Source organism: Lathyrus oleraceus, chromosome 3 (genome assembly GCF_024323335.1).
Source record: "Lathyrus oleraceus cultivar Zhongwan6 chromosome 3, CAAS_Psat_ZW6_1.0, whole genome shotgun sequence".
NCBI classification, from domain to species: domain Eukaryota; kingdom Viridiplantae; phylum Streptophyta; class Magnoliopsida; order Fabales; family Fabaceae; genus Lathyrus; species Lathyrus oleraceus.
The window spans coordinates 535,320,309-535,341,534 of NC_066581.1; the positions used below are offsets into that span (position 1 = coordinate 535,320,309).

The window sequence follows — 21,226 nt, forward strand, 5'->3', positions numbered from 1 at the left end:
AAACCCCACTGAGGAAGAGCACTCTCAGATGAACCTCGTCCGGCTTGTGATATGTCACGTCGCAACAGCATGCCCAACCAGCATGTGAGGAACGTGAGACCACACTAATCCTAGGTGTATACTCGGGCCTGGGTTTTAGCCCCACTCAGAACACCCACCCCAAAACAGAGGAACCACCTGCACAGAGGACGGTAACATGATAGTATGATGCATGCAAATATTTATGCAAATATATACACAGTCAGAATAATAAATGCAATAAATAAAGCGGCACAAGCAACCTAAACTATCCTAGAACGCTAGGAGAGACTCGCTTAGGGAAGATGGACCAACACAGGTCAACATCATACAGTCCCCAGCAGAGTCGCCAGCTGTCGCATCCGCGAAAAACAACCGGCGGGCTAAAACAAAACAACACAGAGCCGCCACCGTGCGTTATTTATCCCAAAAGAGGGAAACGAAATGCTCAGAGTAAACCTGGAAAAGCATGGTCTAGCGACCAAAGAGAATGGGATCGGGAGTCGGTTACGCAAGGGGAAGGTATTAGCACCCCTCACGTCCGTCGTACTCGACGGGATCCACGCTCAAAAGATAGAAAAAGGTTGCTAAAATAAACATCACACACACATACTGAAGACAACACAGGTGGGAAAAGGGGAGAAATGGCTCGATAGGACATCGCATCCTATGCCTACGTATCTCGTCTGGAACGAGAATCAGAGCCACCGTAGTTCGGCTCACGCACGCCGAAACAAACACACGCACAACAGGCAAACATGGAACCCAAACGCCAATCGCTGGACTTACATCAGCTTCCGAACCAAACAAACCCACACTAGAAACCAGATGCCACTTGATGGACTTATACCGGACTCCAAGCACACAACAAGAACAAAAAGACAACAAGTTACTAAGGAGTCGGGAACTCGAGCCTAGAAACTGTCAAGCAAACACACACAAAAAAGCAAAAGAGTTTGCCCGGAGAGATCTCGCGCGACCTCCTGCCTACGTACCTCATCTGGTATGAGGATCAGGGCAACGTAGTTCCCCTTAACAGGGGAGAAACTTTCTCCTAACCAGAGACTGGGACATGACCAACTAGAAGGGAGCTGACTCGAGCCTAATAGTTATCATGTATTCCACAATGGTCCTAGGTTGAGTTTTCTACCTACTTGCACAACAGCAAGCTAATCCTATCCAGGCAAAGCAAGCATGCAAGCATAAACAAAACAAAGCAAACATTCCAAATAGCACGCACTATATCCAGTCAAAGTGGGCTCAATCAAGGGGTTAGACTGCCAAGGCAAGTCAACTGTGTCAGGGTAGTGTTAGCTCTTAACCCTGACATTAAGAGTCAAGGTGAAGCTGATGAAAGGTGAGTGAAGATTAGACTTCACATCTCTTATCCCTGACCAGGGAGAGCTTCAGACAAAGGAGTGTGGGTCCAGAAAGTGGGAACCCTTCTACACTCATGACTCTGACTCAACTGTACAACTGTACAAGATCTTGGGTTAATGTCCCAATGCATCAACACAGTGGTGTGAGCAGAAGGACAACTCAACAGAATAGCGGGAGATAGATTGCGTATCTCTTTTATCCGCCAATTGCCTTAATCAAGGACTTTTCCTGCTTGGGGACAAAAATAAACAATCACAATCATTGCCTCTTAAGGAGGACTTCAGACAGGTGCCTGGCCAAGTAACAGGCCAGGTCTTCCAGACTACATGGAGTTAGAGTGTTCTACCTCTATTGGTTTAAACAACCAAGCAACAGCAAGCAAGTTCTCAAGGAACTATTAGCAACTAATGTACCTGAAATCAATCAAATACAATCAGTATACCAGTCACAGAGTCAAAACAAACAATATAAGAGCCAACAAACAACACAATCAAACAATGCAATGTGCAAAGCACAATCAACTCAAGTGAGCCAAGCATCCTACAAAACACACAAGTTAGTTCACAACAATTAATCAAATTCATTCAACTTGAAGCAATCTCCTTAAGGAATTTGCATCTTAACCTGAAAAGCCAAACTCAAATATGAGAAACAAGACCACTAGGGCAAGCCTAGGGTCAAAAGGAGATGAAAAATCCAAAACAGCAAATGAAAATTATCCAAAACCACAATCAAACAATAAAGAAACAAATCCAATTGGTCCCATGCTCATATCATTCACCATTATCATTTCATGAAAGAAAAGGCACAACACAGGCAATTTGCAACCTCAAAGGACCAAACAGAATGATTACCATCAAATCATTATCAAAACATTTCAATAAATTCCACAAAAATTCAAGTCTAAACAGAACACATATCATGTCAAGAACACCAAATTTCAGCTCATTTGGATCAAGGGAAGTAGGTCAATGAAATTCAAAAAGTCCAGACAAGTTCAAGCAAGCCAACACAAGGCATCAAAACAAGCATCAACTTCCATCAATCATAAAACAGTGACAAAACATGATAAATGAATGGGATCAAAGCCATGATGTTCTATAAGATGTCTACAATACACATGCCAAATTTCACATCCATCCAATTATTGACCAGAATTTCACAAGCCAAATACAAACATGTGTCACAAAATATTAACAAATGACCAAACAGGGTAGAAAATTCCAATCAAATAGGAAATGCAATCAATAAATCCAGAACAATTCCCATGTATTCTCAACATCCATATGCTCAATCATGCAAAAATTCAGCTCAATCCAATGTCCACAAGCATGGCAAATAAAATCATGAAATTGCACTAAGCATGGTGTGACACAAATTGTCACACCTCTATTCAAAAATTCATATCTCATCAACCAGGGACTCAAAAATTGCAAACCACATACCAAAATCACCAAAAAAGAGTCAAGAACATGCATTTAAAATTTCATCAATTTTGGATAAGGCATCAAGATTTCATGATCAATATGGCAAAACATACACATAAATGACACATTCAAACAATCCCTAGGCATTTTATTTTTCCACACGTGCACAAAAATATTAAAAATCACCATAAAAAACTGCACATCACAAGGAGAATGATGCAAAAAGTCTCATCAAATTTGGATTAAAAATGAAGAACTTATGAATTTTCTAAGATCATTGACCAAAATGAAATGAAATGGAGAAAAGAAATGAAATAAAAATGAAATTATGGTGAATAATGGCAATTTTGTAAATATGTGATGGCAAGGGCAAAACGCAGCGCTTCAATAAAAGCGCTGGCACCATCTGATTGGCCTATGGAAGCGGGAAACAAGAAATTCAAACGCAGGCAAGGCAAAACGAATCAAACACGTTTCTGAACGTGTTCTTCACCATGTTCAACACCAGAATTTCCAGAAAATCACCAAGAACACTCTCTCACCAAAATCGTCGTGCCATATATCAAAATGACCAGCATTCAGCCTAGATCATGGAACTAACAAGCATTTGACCTAACTCTAAACATGCTTCACGAATCAAACGAAATTAGGTTTCACATCCAAACTTCAACTTAAGATATCTCACTCGATTCTCAATAAAAATCAATTCTACAAGTTGCAGTGCACTCTATGAACTTAGATCTACACAAGCCATATCATGATTTAGAGAATTACTGAAATCGAAATCTGACCTTATGGAGGATGCAGTTCGTGATTTGGCGCTTTCAAGGTCTCAATTGCAAAAACAGATGATGCTTGATGATGTAGAAGTTGAATGAAGTATGTGTCTCAGCTCAATTATGCTCCAGATTGAAGAACTTTCAATTTGCCATGGATGAGTGAGATTGCAACAGTCACGATTCTTCAACCTTAGCCACGATCTTGTTGCAAATAGATGTACACAAGCACTTGGAGATGATGGATCCAACAAGAAACAACAAGAAGATTGATGAATTGCAATGAAAAATGATGAAAAAGTGTGAAAAGATTTGGAGAAAATTGAGAGGTTTTTGGAGGGAAAGTTTGTTAGATCTAAAATTGTGAAATGTCATTATGCATTTTCTGTTATGATTAATGTTTTATACCATACCTTAATCCATTTGTTAATCACAATTAACAAATCTAAGTGAAATTAGCAAAATGTAGTTTATGCATAAATGTCCAAAATGGCCTTTTGCAAAATCAGCCAATGCAACAGTAAAAACCAGTTCAAACAAGTCACATTGGATGCTTATGATGTGTTGGAATAGGCTTTGTATGCAAATACCATGTATTTTGGAAATTCACCATTTTTCCCACCAATTTTCAAATAGTTCACTTGAAAAATGACATTTTGCTATGATGATTTTTGATGAAATGTGATGATGCATCATGAAAGTACACATCAAATGTGGTTTGCTCAAAGAAAGATCACCCAATTTGGCCATTCCATTCAAAAGTTATGCTACTTTGAATTTCAACATTTTTGGAAAATGATTTGATCATAACTTGCCAACCACACATGAGAAATTCATGTTCTTGGACTTTTTGGAAAGGTGAGAGCAAGATCTACAACTTTCATGTTGGACAAAATTTCATTTGAAGCATTTTTGTACATGTAATTTTGAGGTGAAAAACTTTCCATTTTTGGCAGCTTTCAATTACAGGTCACCTGCTATTTTTGGAAACTTTTCATATGACTTTATTTTCTTCATTCTTGATGTTTGAAATGTCAAATGAAACTTGTTTAGACATGAATGAAGTGTATCTAACCCTCTCCCACCTCCAAATCCATCAATTCAGGCACAGTTGACCACAGTTGACTTTTTGACTGATAGATGAATTTGGCTATGCACCGATCAAGTTGAGCCTCAAACTCCTGATGAAATGGCTCAATGATGAAACCCTAGCTTCCATAAGCTCAATATAATCATATGATGATCCCCATATCCATTGTAGACCCCATCTCCATGCCAATCCCTGATTGGCCCAATACAGATGATTAGGGTTGACCAGTGGTCAAAACCCTAATCTCAAGGTATCTGATCAATCTCTTGGTGATGATGGAACCATGATGATGATGATGTATCATTTCAACCAAGATCAAGCTCAACCTCCTTGAGAATCAAAAAACCCTAATTGATGCACACATCCTCAGATAGTTAGTGATCAGGCCATAAACCCTCAGGCTTGAATCTCATCCTCTTCATCCTCTGACCAAAACTTAGGAGGATGACTTGCACAATGTAGCCACATGATATGCAATTATGCAATGCCTAATGACCTACAAAATGATATGCAATATGTTAAGCTAGTCCCAAGAGAGGAGGGCAAATTTTGAGGTGTTACACTAGCATATGAGTTTTAAATGATTCCTTTTGCTCATCCATGCATATAATTACCCTTAAAATTGGTCTAACCTCTTGGATTCAATTATAATCACCTTTTGGATACCTTTCCTTAAATGTAGACGGGTTATTCTTCTGAAATTTTTCCAGCCCATGGAATTTACCAGCTCCCGCGTTGTGAGCACCCTGAAAAGCTTTAGTAACTTGACAACAACCATTTCTTCCTGCATAACCAGACATAAAAATTGGTTGTAAACAGTTAAGATGATATCACTTAAGGGGATACATTACTAAATGTGTTACACACAGGTTGTACACAAGGGCATAATAGACTAATAAAGACAAGGTCAGACAGACCGACATTCTCTGATACCAACTATGTAACACCCTAAACCCCAATAAAAATATTCTTTTATATTTAATATATATAACATTATGGGATGTAAGAATATAGAACAAGGGTGTCACACCACACATAAGTACTTAAATTTTTTATCATGAATAGTACTTAAATTTTAAACATAACAATAACATAATGATCTCAATTTCAACATAGTATAAAAACATAGAAAATACTTCAGATAAAAATCCCAACCCCGATATTACAATATTAGAGCCTTTATTCTAATTCAACTTAACTAGCTGACTTAAAAGTTCAGCAAAACACAATCCTAAGGAAAAACTATTGAAGTGGTCTCCTAAACCATCTTCGATAATATGCCGTAACGACTATTCCTCAATCTAAAACTGAGAATACTTTCCATATAGGTTCACACAGAGAAACATAAAAACAAAAGGGATACAATATATTCTACAAATTAACATGGTATAATATAGTGAGGGTATCATACATACGAGATACACAATTCTCGTGACACCATATAAGGTCACTTAACATTTCATATTATGCTTATAACATAACATGATCATTCACCATATACAGATAATATTAGTTGCCATTTTCCAATATACACATAACATCAATACATTATTCACAATAATACGTATAATGTCATTTGATATTTCACAATAAGCATATAACCTCAAGACACATTTGACATATATACATGTAACATCGACTCACTTTTCACATATATACATATATCATCGATTACCATTTCACGACTTACATGAAACATCAATTCACATTTCACACATATACATAAAATATATAGATGGATGCTTATGAGATACACTTGTCCTCTACTCCAAGACATGTGGTGCCATCACTAGACTCATAACTTATTTTCTCGAGTCCTAATAGTTTAGGAGGATATATGAGCTACTTCATGCACTATAACACTCTCCTAGACATACGTAGACATGTGATGTCTGAAAGTACATGCGAGCTACATTCGCACTAGAACACCCTTTACTAAACTTTACTTTTAGGAGTACATGTGAGTTATGTCCATACTACGACACTCTCCTAGACATATCCAGAAATGAAATGCCTAGGAGTACATGTCAGCTACGTCGTACTACATACTCTCGCTAGACGATACCTACTCGGGTATATATGATGCATGATGAACAACAAATATGATACTATTTACATCCTAACCTCTAAACCATATTTAAACAGTTGTTTTTTTCAAACCTATAACATAATAGAACACTGGTTCTTATCGAATCTATAACATGATTAAACACCAGTTCTTATCGAACCTATAACATAATCAAACACTAGTTCTTATCGAACATACAACACAATCAAAAACTGGTTCTTATCGAACATATAACATAATCAAACACTGGTTCTTATCAAACCTTTAACATAATCGCCACCTTATGGCTTCACAATTATTTCTTTATCAACTTTGGACTTACGTCTTAAGGGTATTCATACAATGATTCATAGTTTACAATTTTCATCGCATCAAACATTGTACTTGTGTCCTTAACACTTAACATTTCATTCACACAACAATCATCAAATATTAGACTAATGTCCTCGGTATCTACATTTTATTCCACAAACATTTCATTAAAAATGGACCATTGTCCTAAAATATTCACATTTGATTCACACTAACATATTATCAACATCATACCAATGTCCTAAAATATTCACATTTGATTCACACAATATATCATCAACATTAGACCAATATCTTAAAATTTTCACTTCACAATTGTTCATTATTAATAGTATTAATCCTATGTATAAGCATCATGAAACTATTACCATAAGATAGGTCTTTGCATTAGCTTTCTAATGCATCTAATCGTGCCTCAATTTGAGTTTCTAAATTTAAGTTATGAATTTTTGAAAAAGTTCTAAGTATACAATCGATTGTGTAACACCTTAAACCCCGCACATAATTGATCGCATAAATTAAATATAAAATAAAACTACGTAGGGTATCACACATTCATAACACGCATGACCTGCTCTGTAACACGGGTTTCAACAGTAAATTTTAATACACACATTTGTAATAAGGATGTTTACACGATATCCCACTTATCTGAATCATACATGAGATGTTTACATGATATCCTTCTCATCTGATCGGTATTATGTATTCACATAATAAGACATTCATAACTTGTCACTGCATGCTCACTTCCATTTTAAAGTATCATCACAATTATGGAAGATAAAGCAAGTAATAACATTTAGTCTCAACTTCAATTTTAATAACAAAATAAGAGAGTTGTAATCAATCAACTCAACATCTTAAGAATTCTTAACAACAAAATTACTCTTATTATGTCAACATAATCATACATAAGGAATAAAATAAGCGTTTAACACAACCCGATGTTACATGATCAGAGTAAGGTACCACTAGTAAAAGCGACAAAATAAAGAAGTAATCCAAGAGTTACCTTCCACTTACTTCAGCAATACTACTCTCGAGTATCTGCACGATGCCCATGTAAAGGCAACATTCAAACAGAAGGGGTGAGAATTCATTTCAATAATAACGATATAGAATGAAGAATAGAGTACAACATCTACACAATCATGCACAATAATATATCACATTCTTACATCCAAATCATAATCAATATCATACACGACAACATCTCAATTATCATCAACATCCTACAAAACCACATCTCAATTATCATTAACATCATATGCAACAACATCTCATTCAACAACACATCAATAATAACCAATACAAATGCAACACTTATGCAATATACTCAACACCGACTCGACATGCACATGGTACCAAATATGAACACTCAGGTTCATCTCACTCCATGATCCCCATCATAGGATCGATTCCCTCTTGGAACCAGAGCACACAAAAATCACTACCATCACCATAGGTAACACTTCACTAATCCCCCATAATAGGAATTAGCTACTCGCACATGATCCATCACAATGGGATTGAGGCTCACCAAAACTCGTTACCATCAACATAGATAACGCTTCATCAATCCCCCATAATAAGAATTGGCTTCTCGCACCCGATCCATCACCATAGAATCGAGGCTCACCAAAATTAGACCAAAGCCCGTACACCAAGATGCATGACTCTCAAATAACATGCATTAACATAACAAGGTTCACCTAAAGGATCCCCACACACATCTTATAATTTATGCATCACATCATTCATCATGCAACAACCAATTCATGTTACCATATTAATAATATCAATAAACAACAACAATTCGTCAACATCTTAACATCATCAACATAACAACATAATTATCACACCATGATATTACAACAATGCAACGATTTATCAACCAAACGTATAAACTAATACATTTATTAACATAGTATGCATATGAATATTATTAAACTATATCAACAATCATTATCATGTTATAGGTCTGAGTGTTAGCTTTCTAACGCTTCAAACGGCATCAAAATCGTACTTACGAAATAAAAGTTATGACCAAAATCGTCGGGATGTGTCAACAATTCATTAACCGAACGTATGAACAAAAACTTCACCAACACAGTAGACATAAGAATAATACTCAATCAATTCACTTATTACCATCACATTATATCTCTTAGAGTCAGCTTTCTAATGCTTCAATCCCCAACCCAAAATGATTCACGAGTTGAAAGTTATGATCAAAACCGTGCACGAAGGCGTTACTAAAAAGTTGTTGTTTTCTAAAATTTCCAACACAATTTTCATCTTCTTCAACCCCAAAAACATCCATTAAATAATCACCAAAATTATTTTATCCCTGAAACAAATTTATAGTCCTCTATTTTATATATCCAACGCGACCGAAAAATACAAAAAAGGCTTTCGCGCTGAGCGCGATCGTGACGGACAGAATGCCGAATTTTCTGCGTTTTTCATTGCTTGAGGCCTTCCGGACCTCCGATTTCGATTCCGTAAAAAGTCAAATACTCAGAAAATTACAACTCATGCAATACTCTAATTATCTAAAGATAATTTACAGTTTTAACACAATTAAATCATCTAATCATTGTTTTAAGATTATGCCTAAAACCTTCAAAATTGCAACAATGGTGGATATATGTTCAATCATAAAAACAGAAAAATATACACACATAAAAGACATAAAATTTATCATATAATCATCATATAACAACTATCATAGCATCCAAATTCAAAATTATTAATCAAAACACCTAACCCTAAGGAAGTTAAAGGTTCCTCCATTCTACCCTTCTACCATACCCATTACTATTGGAACAAGTTCTCACCCTTACATGAATTCCTTATAAAAATTCTGAATTGAAACCTTCACTCTCTTCCCTTGATCACCTTTCCTATTGCATCTTTGCTCCTTTTTCTCAAATGTCACATACTGTGAAAATCTCCCTAAACCTAGGTTCCTCTTAACTTTTTTATTTTTAGGGTAAACTTTTCCAAATCACCAACTTGTCCCAAACTTAATTATCTCATATTCCTTCCTCCCACTAACTTTCTCAATTTCTCATATTTTACCCAATTATTCTATCTTCACTAATTAATATAATAAAAATAAATAAAATATTATTTTTAATTATCAAAACAATTCTAAATTATTCTACTTACTTCTATCATTCCTCCATACCCCTAACTCAATGATACATAATCTGTCAACACCCAACCATAAAATAAATCATCAAAATCCATAATTCAAATAATTAAAATATAATAAAATATCTAATAAAAAAATGAGGTGTTACAGATTGCACATTTAGTACAATTGATTATACCACACCTACTGCCCCAGAAAACCGATGTTAAAATGTGTCATTCGATTGCACCAAAATTACAATCGATTACACTATGTGAAATATCACTTTTTCGCTGCAGAAATCACTCATAACTTTCCCTCAAACCCCAATTTCAGTACAATTACGAAATCACATTACAAAACATATTCCGACATCAATTTGGCATCATTTAAATATAACTCAAACATCGAAATCAATCCATATTAACACATATTCATCAAGATAAACTTGAATTCATTCATTATAACATAATCATAAGAACGATATATCAATTTATTCACATAACCATAAATCATCCATTGAATGAGACAGATTCATAACCTATGGTTTATGAACAATCATCTCGTAGAGAAGTTCACATGGAAACTCATATAATGATGGGTTTAAGGTAAACCCCACTATCCTAAACATATAATACCAATTCATAGAATAATTTTCCCTCTCTTACCTTATTGCCGAAGAATTTTTACAAAGCTCTCAACAATGGTGAAGTTCCTTTCTTACACCACTTCTATCGTTATCCTCTTGATGAGATGTAAATTTTCTTCTAGATTTTTGGAGAAGAAGGAATGACTTTTTGGTGTGCTAAAATTTTTCCTCTTGTTTTCCTTTTTCTCTGAAAATAAGTGTTTTTGTTTTTTCCTCCTTATTCCTTCTCACTAATATCCTTTTTTCATTAAATAATTTCCCAATTAATTATTTCCACTTAAAAAATTCAAATTCAAATTTTATTCTTTTTCTTTTTAATAATTCTTCGACTCATTTTCCAACTTCCTTCTAATTTCTATTTTTTAAATTATTGAAATAGACCCAATAAATTCTATAAATTTTAATTAATCATCGTATTATTAATAATAACAGTAATAACAACCTTAGATTTTTCTTTCTTTTAATTGATAATACTAATAAATTATGAAAACATTCTAACCATTGAATTATTAATAAAATAAAAATCCAAATAAAATTCGGGACGTTACAGTTTGCGCTAGTTTGGGTATGTCTCAGACATCCCACGACTAGTCATTTATATACCATCTGAGGGCATGTATAGATGCACTAGTACAAAAATATCTTTTTAGTAAAGATTTTTACGCCAGTTCATATGTCACTTGACTTAAGAAGCGACGTGGTGACAATTCCATAAATATTTATAACTTAGTTAGGTCCATTTAAAACTGACCTAACAAAGATTAAATAAAAAATATAATTTGCATTAAATTTCTTAAGGTGTATATATTAACTAACTGACTTAAAAATTTTAATTATTAAGTCAGGTGTCGTCCACCTGACCTAAGAGGTTTTATTTACATCTAACAATTCATTTGTGTATATATGTTTTAAATATATACCAGGTAAGTGGAAATGTTGGCTTATATGAAGCCCCTTCAATGGCATTATTAGTTACCATTCCACTTTGATTTGTAGAAAATATGTTTTTATTTATTTAAAAAAATTTGTAATATCATTTTTAAGCTAGTTGTTTTTTGTCTAATTATTTCTATTTCTAATATGTCGTGTACTGACTTACATATACATATGCATGACTTACATATACATATGCAGTTTGAAACTTTATCGACAACTAAAAGGACAATAGGGAAATGATGTATGCAATGTTGAAATGGTATGGTATGTTATTTTTATTTTGGTTTTGCTGCATCATGATTATTGTTATTGTGAAATACTTGTAACTTGGAATCTCTTGGTCATTGAAGATCTATAGATGGTTTTAATCTTATTTATAGTATAGATCATACATATGTCCATTATGTATAAGGAACTACATAGAAAACATGATATTAATATTGCATGTTATAGTTCAATTGTATCTGAGAGTTTGACTAATGTGAATGAAATGTTTATTCAAAAAATAAAGAATTTAAATTTACATTTGAGAGATTAACCAAGTACCATCAAGAATTTTAGGAAAAGTTTGATGAAAAATCTAAACATATGTCAATCACTTCTCTATCATTTCAAAATCAAAACACTTTGTATGCTGATCTTATTTCCATTTTAGAAAGAAGAGTAAATTAGATGAAATGTATTACCAATCGAGAAATGAGTGTAACTCAATGATGTGGTTCGCCATATAACCTACAATCAAAGACAATCAGTTGAAAATGTTTCATGATATATTAAAGTTTCAGTTAGATTTAAAATCAAATAAAGTGTTTATAATTTAAACAAAATAATGAAAACATAAACTTTATGTTTTAAAAACTAAATAGCTCATTTGTTGCAGGTCTATAGGTATTCACTCCTACCACTCTAAGACTAAGAGAGGATGTATGTCCAACTAAAATAGCAATAACTCAAATCACGTTTATACATATCTATTGGCCACCAGCAAAACAAATCATCATTGCAGAGGTTTCTTATTTTGATTGTATTTTGATAAGTGTGTAGTTGTTATTTCGCCTAAGCATACTTTTGTTTATGCTTTTTGATAAGACTAGTATTATCTCTATTGAGTTTACATTTTAGTGCAACTGAACTTATCAACTAGCGCAGTATATGTGTACCTATTTTGATTACGATGATGTTTTAATTTTATATGACAATACTTTTACCTCTATGATTTTATTTTGAAGTGTGGGTGAGATATATGATACAAAATGATTATATGATGTATTATTATTATTATTATTATTATTATTATTATTATTATTATTATTATTATTATTATTATTATTATTATTATTATTATTATTATTATTATTATTATCGTCTGCTATGCTGATATGCTACTGTGGTTAGTCTTTAAAAAAGTATATATATGTGCTATTCAAAAAATATATATTGCAAAAAAAAAATCAACTTGTTAGGTCGGTTAATTATATCCGATTTAAGAAAGGAAACTCTTAGGCAGGGTATAAATGGTATAAGAGCTTTCTTAAAGCCTAGAGTTATTAAGTCGGGCGCTTTGTACCGACCTAATAACGTTTTCTTAAGTCATGTCCAAATCCGACTTAAGTCAAGATTTCTTATGTCGGCAATTCTTAGGTAAGTCTCGAACTCAACTTAACAAGTCATTTTTAACCGACTTCACAAGTGTTTTTTTCTACTAGTGATGATTTTTTGAAAAAGTTATCAGCCCATGCCATTAGAGATCATGAAATGCAGGTTCAGTTCCTTGCACAGTGTGTTGATGGATACTTGAAGTGGTACCTTATTGTATCATATCATCACATTATCCCACTTGTTGAGCATGGAGATGATGTTGGACATTCTCATGTTGGGGGACCTTCTCATGACGTGTCACCGCCTCTACATGGTGTAGATGACCAGTAACGTCTAGAGATGATAACATTCATTGTGGATAACCTCATGGATTTTTGTAATTCTATATGGCGAGGTTTATACTTTTTCATCGCAGGAAGTACACATAGTCCATGGAGAACCTATGTAGACATTATTCATATTTTTGTATTATTTGTATATTATGTGTTTTATTACTCAGACATTTGGACGATACAATTTATTAGATAATGTTTCATTATTGCAAGACGAGCATAAGTTAACACATTAAAATTAACTTAACTTAACACATTACAATTAGATAACTTAACAATATTAAATGCATGCAAAATCTAGACACTACCAGATGATTCTAGACATTTCAACATCTTGATTATGTCGTCGATAGATCTATAAATTGTCGCATCAAACTCGATCGATCCCTTTTTTAGCCTACGATGATATGTTCTCCACATAACCATCAAATCTTCACCAGACTTTAGCTTAATATAATTGTATTTCACCCTTCCATCAGTATCAATCCATAATGCATGGAAATTGATCTCACTCACCTTTTTGTTCTCGGTGTTGGGCAACATATTATTCAATTCAGATCTCAAAAGAGCAAGAGATGTTGTGTCCTCCATGAGCCTAATTTCAACGGGAGGTTTCACCTTGTTGAGGTACACACATGTCATAAACGAATAGTGAGACATTTTAAGATGTTCCTTTTAACAACACATGATTCCTATTTATATAATTTTGAATTCATTCTAGATCACACACAACTGTCAGTTTAATCACACATGTAAAAAAATTATCGACAAAATCTCAAACATTAAAATTACACTACTGAATTTGTATCGGAAATTTCATTTGTTCTACCGGATAATAATGATATTTACAAAACATTGGGGGTGGCAAAATAAATTCTCTGAGTCTATGGACCCATAGGTCCAAGTTTGAGTGAGAAAGTTTAAGGCCCATATAGCCCATTATCGCCGTTTTCGTCTGAAGCTTCCTTTCCTCTTCATTCTTCTTCTACACTTACTCATCTCCGAGGTAAATTTTCATTTCGTTCTTAGTTTCTTCAAATTCATCATTTTTTCAAATGAATCTATCTAGTCAATTAACGCATTCCATTTTCATCATTAGAAATCATAACTTGTAGAACTCAATTCAAGTTTTTGCTTATATTGTTCTTTTCAAATTGATTTGGGATTAGGGTTAGTTTTATGGTACATGTCATTGTCACATTTATTAGTTGAATTGAATTGAATTGAATTGATGATCTTTCATTTTGTGCAGTTTCTTTGAAGGTTCCTTCATTTTGTGCTGTGTACTTGCTCAATTTTGACTAGAAATCGTTATGGCCTATGATATTGATGAGATCAAGAGTAAGAACTTCAATTTGAGTGTGAATGTGAATGAACCTTACTGTCATTGCATTGGTCAATCTATCACATTTATATTTTGTTTCATTTTTTCTATGAGTTTAGTCTTTTTGGTCTAACAGTTTCAACATGTAACATGCATTTAGTTCTTTATCGAAATTTCGTTAGTTAACGTAGTCAAATATGTGGTTTTGATTTTGATGAATATGTTTTGACTTCAAAGTTTGTCATCAATTTGGATGGTTGGTTGAGCTTAGTAGAGGGTCAATACATATAACAAAATGTCAGCAATTCTTGAATCATTCACGGAACAGAATTGATTAACCATGATTTTGAATGTCATATAATTTGTGTGGTTCAAGTATGTAATTGAAAATTGTAGTAACCAACATGGTGTGATACACATGGTGGATATTTGAGTGTTTTAACTATTTGGTCAAGGATCCGATTCTTGACCGGTGTGTATGAAAAAACATATGTTGGGAGAGGTCAACCCCTTAATTGGAGAGATTAGTCTCTACAGTTGTGCAGAGATATACCTAGGTTTACCAAAAAAGATTGGGGTTAATGATGTTTAAAATTGTGGTTAATCGTGTTAAGTAGATGGTTAGTGAGTAGCGATGTCGTGTTATATATGTTAACTATCAACTGAACGTAATAAACTACATATTTGAATTACTAAACGTAATTAACCACCTGCTTGGATTGTATTAACCGTGTATATTGATGTCAAAACTTGATGCCAAAATTGTGTCAAAATAGCACCACTCTTTATTTTCTTGACAATTATTAAGCATTTCTGACCGTAGAAAATTTGAGAAACATGCAGAGATTGGCATAGGGCTAATTGGTTTTGGCATCTTCTTCACGTTTCTTGGCATAGTTCTTTTCTTTGACCGTGGTTTGCTTGCTCTAGGAAACGTGAGACTTGCTTCAAGGATCTAAATTTTCTTATCTTTTTCTTTAAGATAGTGACTGGTATTGACTTAGTTTTGGTTTTGGCATCTGGAATCAGATATTTTGGTTGGCAGGGGTAGCAATTTTACTTGGTTGGCGTTCCATGTGGTCGCTCTTCACTAATAGAGCAAACTATAAGGTATAATGAATATGAACTTTTCTGCTCATTGATAAAACATTTGCTTTCCCGTGCCCTCCTTATCCACCATGCATCTTTTGTGATATGGATTAGTGAATACTAGTAGGATGTTAGTCAGACGTTACAAAACTGTTTACATGTGTTTTACCTACGTAGCATTGACACGGGTAACAATATATAAGAAAGCAAAAGTGATTGAATGTAACTACATTTGTCAATGTCCGACACTGACACGTTTCAAACACGAGACTTGTCAATGTCTGACACCGACACGTTTCAAATGCTAGACACGCCTTTAATCGGAAGTGTCGGTGCTGCATAGTGTTTTGCGCTAAGGATATTTAAAGGGAGTATTGGTGTAGCGATTAACTAGAAGTATATATTTGAGTCGTGCTAGGTTTCTTATAGGAGAAACAATAGAGAAACAGAGTTTATTTGCTCCTATAGTTTTATTAATTGAAAGATTAAAAAATTACATAGGAGAAGATACTTTCCTTACGCCGGTTTGAAACCAAAGATTTGCCAAAGATCATTTCAAAGGGAAAGGAAGTCCTTATTTGTAATAGACTTCTTTTACATAAGGATAGGGGCAAAGGATCAAGAGCAACTACCTTAAACAGAAAAACTACTAACGAACTAACATAGGAGACTACCAAACAAATAACAAAAAAAAGCTAACTAACTACACTACGGCTAAGTTTTATTTCTAAACTTCCTCGAGGGATAATTGCATTGTTATTCTTATCCCTATCAAATTGTCGAATGAGCCTCTTGAAATTGCAAGGTAAGGCTGCCTTTAAAAATTGCGATGGATTAAACTCTTTCTTGAACCCTGCTATGATGGGATGGGAGCTCTATAGCACTTGGTTGTCCTTTTTGATACATTAAAGGTGTTTAAGTTATATGTTGTTCTAACTAAGATTAAGTCATTAAAAGATAATAATTTATATTAATCAAGAAATAATTCTCTCATTCTTTGAATTGAAATTTCCTCTCTAGATCTGCTTAACTGGATAGATTAATATCACATCAGCATAGGGGTTTAACATATGACAGTTTTGTAAGCAATTGCATTGAATAACACATATATATACTTGACAAGAAGCATCATCAGGCTTTCTGCCTTTTTTATTTGTGTTTGATCAGTTTATATATTTGCATGAAACTTGAATCAAACATTGAATTATTAAGGAAATAGCTGGCTTTTATTGAATAATTCTGGTTATTATGGTCAGAATTTGGATTACAACAGGAAATTTAGTTTACAGAACTACGAGAGAAAAGCAATGAAAATTAAAATAGACACTTCATATCCAAGAAATTCGAGAGTATTGGTCTCTCCCAATCAATATTCAGTCTTAATACATAAGATGCCTAGTAACTTTTCCTTCCATTTCCCTATTTATTTATTATTTTCCTAATATATAGTTGTTGCCTAAAACATAATTGCTGCCAAATATCATAATAACTGCAGTATAGTAGCATAATAACAACAGTAATAAGAGGTCTAACAATACTCCTCCCCAAAAGAATCACCCTGTCCTCAAGGTGAAATGAAGGAAATTACTCAATGATAGTTGCAACCTGTTCCTAAATGGCTTCAAAATCTGGAATTTTCAATTTCCACTGTCTTTCCTCTCTGCTTTGCAAATCCAGTGGGTTTCTCACTTAATTTTCGTTCACTGCATTATTTCTTTCACTGCAATTGTATGTGGACTGCAATTTTCGTTCACTGCATTATTTCTCTCAGCTGCGCATGGTTATATGCTTCAGACTTCCTTCATTTCATTATGTGATACTCTGATAGAGCTTTAAGAAACAGTTATTCTACTATAATGGGGGGGAGAAGAGCCGGTTTAGCTTTCTTGTCGATTGTATCTTTATTCTTCTTCAACTACATCATATTATTTATAGTAAACTCATTCGTGTCTTAATCCAGTTTGATATAAATTTTATAACTTCTTTATGGATGGACAATGAAGCCATCTATATGGAGATAAATAACATTATTTACCTCTTTTGCAGGGTTCTGCATCATTTCTTCTAGGCCTCTTTCTCATTTTTGTGAGGTGGCCAATACTTGGTATAATAATTGAAATATACGGTTGTGTTTTTCTCTTCAGGTTAGTTGATGGCTTCCTTCCTGACCTCTACTAGACCACAAAATTTATCGTTTTTAACTCATCATTGATGATTTTTGGTTGCAGTGGGTTTTGGTCGTCTGTCAAAGTGTTTCTCTATCATATCCCAGTTGTTGGATGGATTATACGGTTTATTGCACGTAAGTTTTTTCTATTGAAACCCCCTTGTCGCTCCCGACCTTCGTCTCCCCCCTTCTGTGTGTCTCTATCCACGTATATGTATGTTCATGCGTGTATGTATGGAAATAACTGTTTGATGATTTATATATCGAACTTATCATTTCTTTCTACTATTTTGCAGCTCCTTGATTATTACAGCAAGAGATTTGACTTTCGCTTCCAAGTCTATCGCCAAAAAGAAGGTTTGGTTACCTTGGTATTAGTAACTTTTCTGAAATTTGTTGTCAAATGTATATGATGATGCTTCAAAGCTCATAACTTGCTTAAGTTTTCAATGTAAACAAGAACAAAGAACTAGAATAGAAGCCGATTATGTTGTTCAGTTGTCTACCAACATGAAAGCTCAGTTCTGATGTTGACTATACATGTCTGAATCGACGGTAAGTTTGACAGAATCACGGTGTACCATCGTGCTTCCGGCAAAAACCACACTTTTGAGTTTCAACAAAACAGTGCGATAATGTGTTTAGGCCAGCATTCGGGGTTGACAGTTAAATGGTTTGTCAAAAGTTTACTTCTACTATTTATTTGTATACTTTTGTAAAACCGTTTTATCTCCAAATATTTTATTATTTTAAAAACGTTGCTATTAATATCAATGTTATTTTAAAAAATTTAAATATAATGTGTTAGGTTAAGATTTGAAATAATGATAACTCTAGAATAACGGTTGAAGAACTATAGTTGACATTTTTATGCAGAATAAAAAAATATAATAAATGAAAGAAAGAAAATGATATTTTTGTTAAATTATTCTTATTTGTTATTGACGGATTCTTATTATCATTAATACAAGATGAGAGAAATATTAAATTAAGTGAATTAAAAGTGACACTTATTTTAAACATAGGAAGTAGTATTTATTTAATTGTCCTTTTGTTTTGTGTGGAAGTATTATTTATTAAAGAATGAAGTTAAGTAACTACCATTTCATTGTGACAATTAATCTGTTCAAGTACTTTGAATAAAATATACCCTTACAATTGATATGTATATGAAAAATTCAAAATAATGTCATCTTTATGAAAAGTCACAAAATCTGCGAAAAAATAAGGAGAAAAGTATTTTTTTTAGTTTGGAAATGGTACTTTTTGAATAAGTTTTAAAGAGTTTGTTTGAATGAGTTTTGTTTTTAGTTTTTAAAAATAATTTTAAAAGAGTTTTGAAGAAGAAAAAGAAACATGTTTGGTATTCTAATTTTAAAAAATATTTTAAAATTGTACAATATTGCTATTACTGAAAAGTGCACCATTTTTTTCTTCTTTCTAATTTTTAAATGAGAAAACTTAAATACAATTCTTTAGGTGGTTTTTATTATTTTCCAATGAAAATATGATAAATGTATAATTTTCTACTACATATGCAATTTCCTCCCATTTTTACTCCCTAATGATATTTAAATACACTTGCCATATTTTGTATCTAAGTTTTCTCTATTTCCAAAACTAAAAATCAAAAACCAAAACCTTTATAATTTATTTTAGTTTTTTAGTTTTTAAAACTCTTAAATAAAGAATAGTTTTAAAAAATAATTTTGTATATTAGACTACCAAATAAGTTTTATGATTTTTAAAATTTTAAAACTAAAAAACAATTTTACAAAACCAAATCATACAAGCCTAAAAGTCTTTGATTTTAAAATTTGGTAATTTGATCCTTCAATTTTGTTTCTTTTTCTTCGAAATTTTAGTTCCTTCAATTTTAGGTCAAATTTAAGTGGCATAGCAACCTACTTGATGATGTGTCACGGTCATATCTACACAAATTAGTTATAGATCATTTTATATTACTATTATTATTTGATGAGATTAATTACTATGCACTGTGAGGGTAAAATATTTTACACAATCAATTCATCACCATCACCCGTTTGTATTATTTTATAGATTTTTAAAATAAAAGTCAAACTTGTTTCAACATCAACGGCTATGATTAACTGACAGAGTAAAATCATTTTTCACTGTCAATGTATTTCAATTAAATTCTTATATGATAACTTATAATTAATTTTTATTTTAATAATAATATAAATTATTATATTTATTAAAAAAATAAAAAATAAAGAATATTTTTTAATCATTGCATCTTGTCCAAAATTTCAAAATACCCTTAAAATCTAGAAATTGGAATCCATATGCACTGTGAGGGTATTTTGCAAAGTCTTCCGGTACATAAAAAATATATTAAAAAAAAACTTAAAAAATGACTATCGAAATTCTTTTCCAAAGTCTTCCTGTACACAAAAATAAAATTTTAAAAATATTTTAAAAATAAAATAATAAATTAATTAAAAATATATAAGGATAAAATTGGTATTTTTTATAAAATGTAGGGGTGGAAGGATAAATGTAGGGGTATAAGGTAAAACTTTCCATAAACATAACAAATTTAATCTCATAACCACACGAATTACAAGTAAAAAAATTAGTCTGGAGATTGAGAATCACATTCACCCTAATCACAACAAACTCTAACTCAAAACTATGTCAAATACAAGTAAAAAATAAGTCAAGAGATTGAAATTCATATTCAAGTTCCGATATTGAAATCCTGACACATTCATTTAAGTGAGCGTTGGCAGTCTTTCCATCCCTATTTTATTACATTTAAAACCAACTTTTCAACTTCTCTCAAGAACATATCAGAGTTTTCACTCATCTGAATCTAACATTTTTCATGGTTGCTCTAAATATCTATTTTTGTTCATTCAAACCAAGCATATTATCAACTTCTACTCCTTTC

General features: G+C 32.9%; 1 protein-coding gene across 2 annotated transcripts; it reads left to right on the forward strand.

Annotated features, from left to right (window-relative positions):
* The first annotated feature begins 14,658 nt into the window (after positions 1 to 14,658).
* LOC127128778 (vesicle transport protein GOT1) lies at positions 14,659 to 18,814 on the forward strand. 2 transcript variants are annotated; one of them, XM_051058151.1, is made up of 7 exons: positions 14,659 to 14,735; positions 14,982 to 15,070; positions 15,897 to 15,988; positions 16,083 to 16,163; positions 18,189 to 18,286; positions 18,371 to 18,444; positions 18,606 to 18,814. In XM_051058151.1, the coding sequence occupies exons 2-7, from the start codon at positions 15,043 to 15,045 to the stop codon at positions 18,611 to 18,613; spliced, it is 381 nt and encodes a 126-aa protein (XP_050914108.1). In that variant the 5' UTR covers positions 14,659 to 14,735; positions 14,982 to 15,042; the 3' UTR covers positions 18,614 to 18,814. The 2 variants fall into 2 exon arrangements, with proteins under 2 accessions (XP_050914108.1, XP_050914107.1); XM_051058150.1 differs by lacking the exon at positions 14,659 to 14,735 and adding an exon at positions 14,744 to 14,899.
* Positions 18,815 to 21,226: the final 2,412 nt, after the last annotated feature.

Coding starts and splice junctions, on each gene's coding strand:
- LOC127128778 (XM_051058151.1), top strand. CDS start 15,043: ATGGCCTATGATATTGATGAGATCAAGA. Junction 15,989..16,082: donor GTTTGCTTGCTCTAGGAAAC/GTGAGACTTGCT, acceptor ATCTGGAATCAG/ATATTTTGGTTGGCAGGGGT. Junction 18,287..18,370: donor GGTTGTGTTTTTCTCTTCAG/GTTAGTTGATGG, acceptor TTTTGGTTGCAG/TGGGTTTTGGTCGTCTGTCA.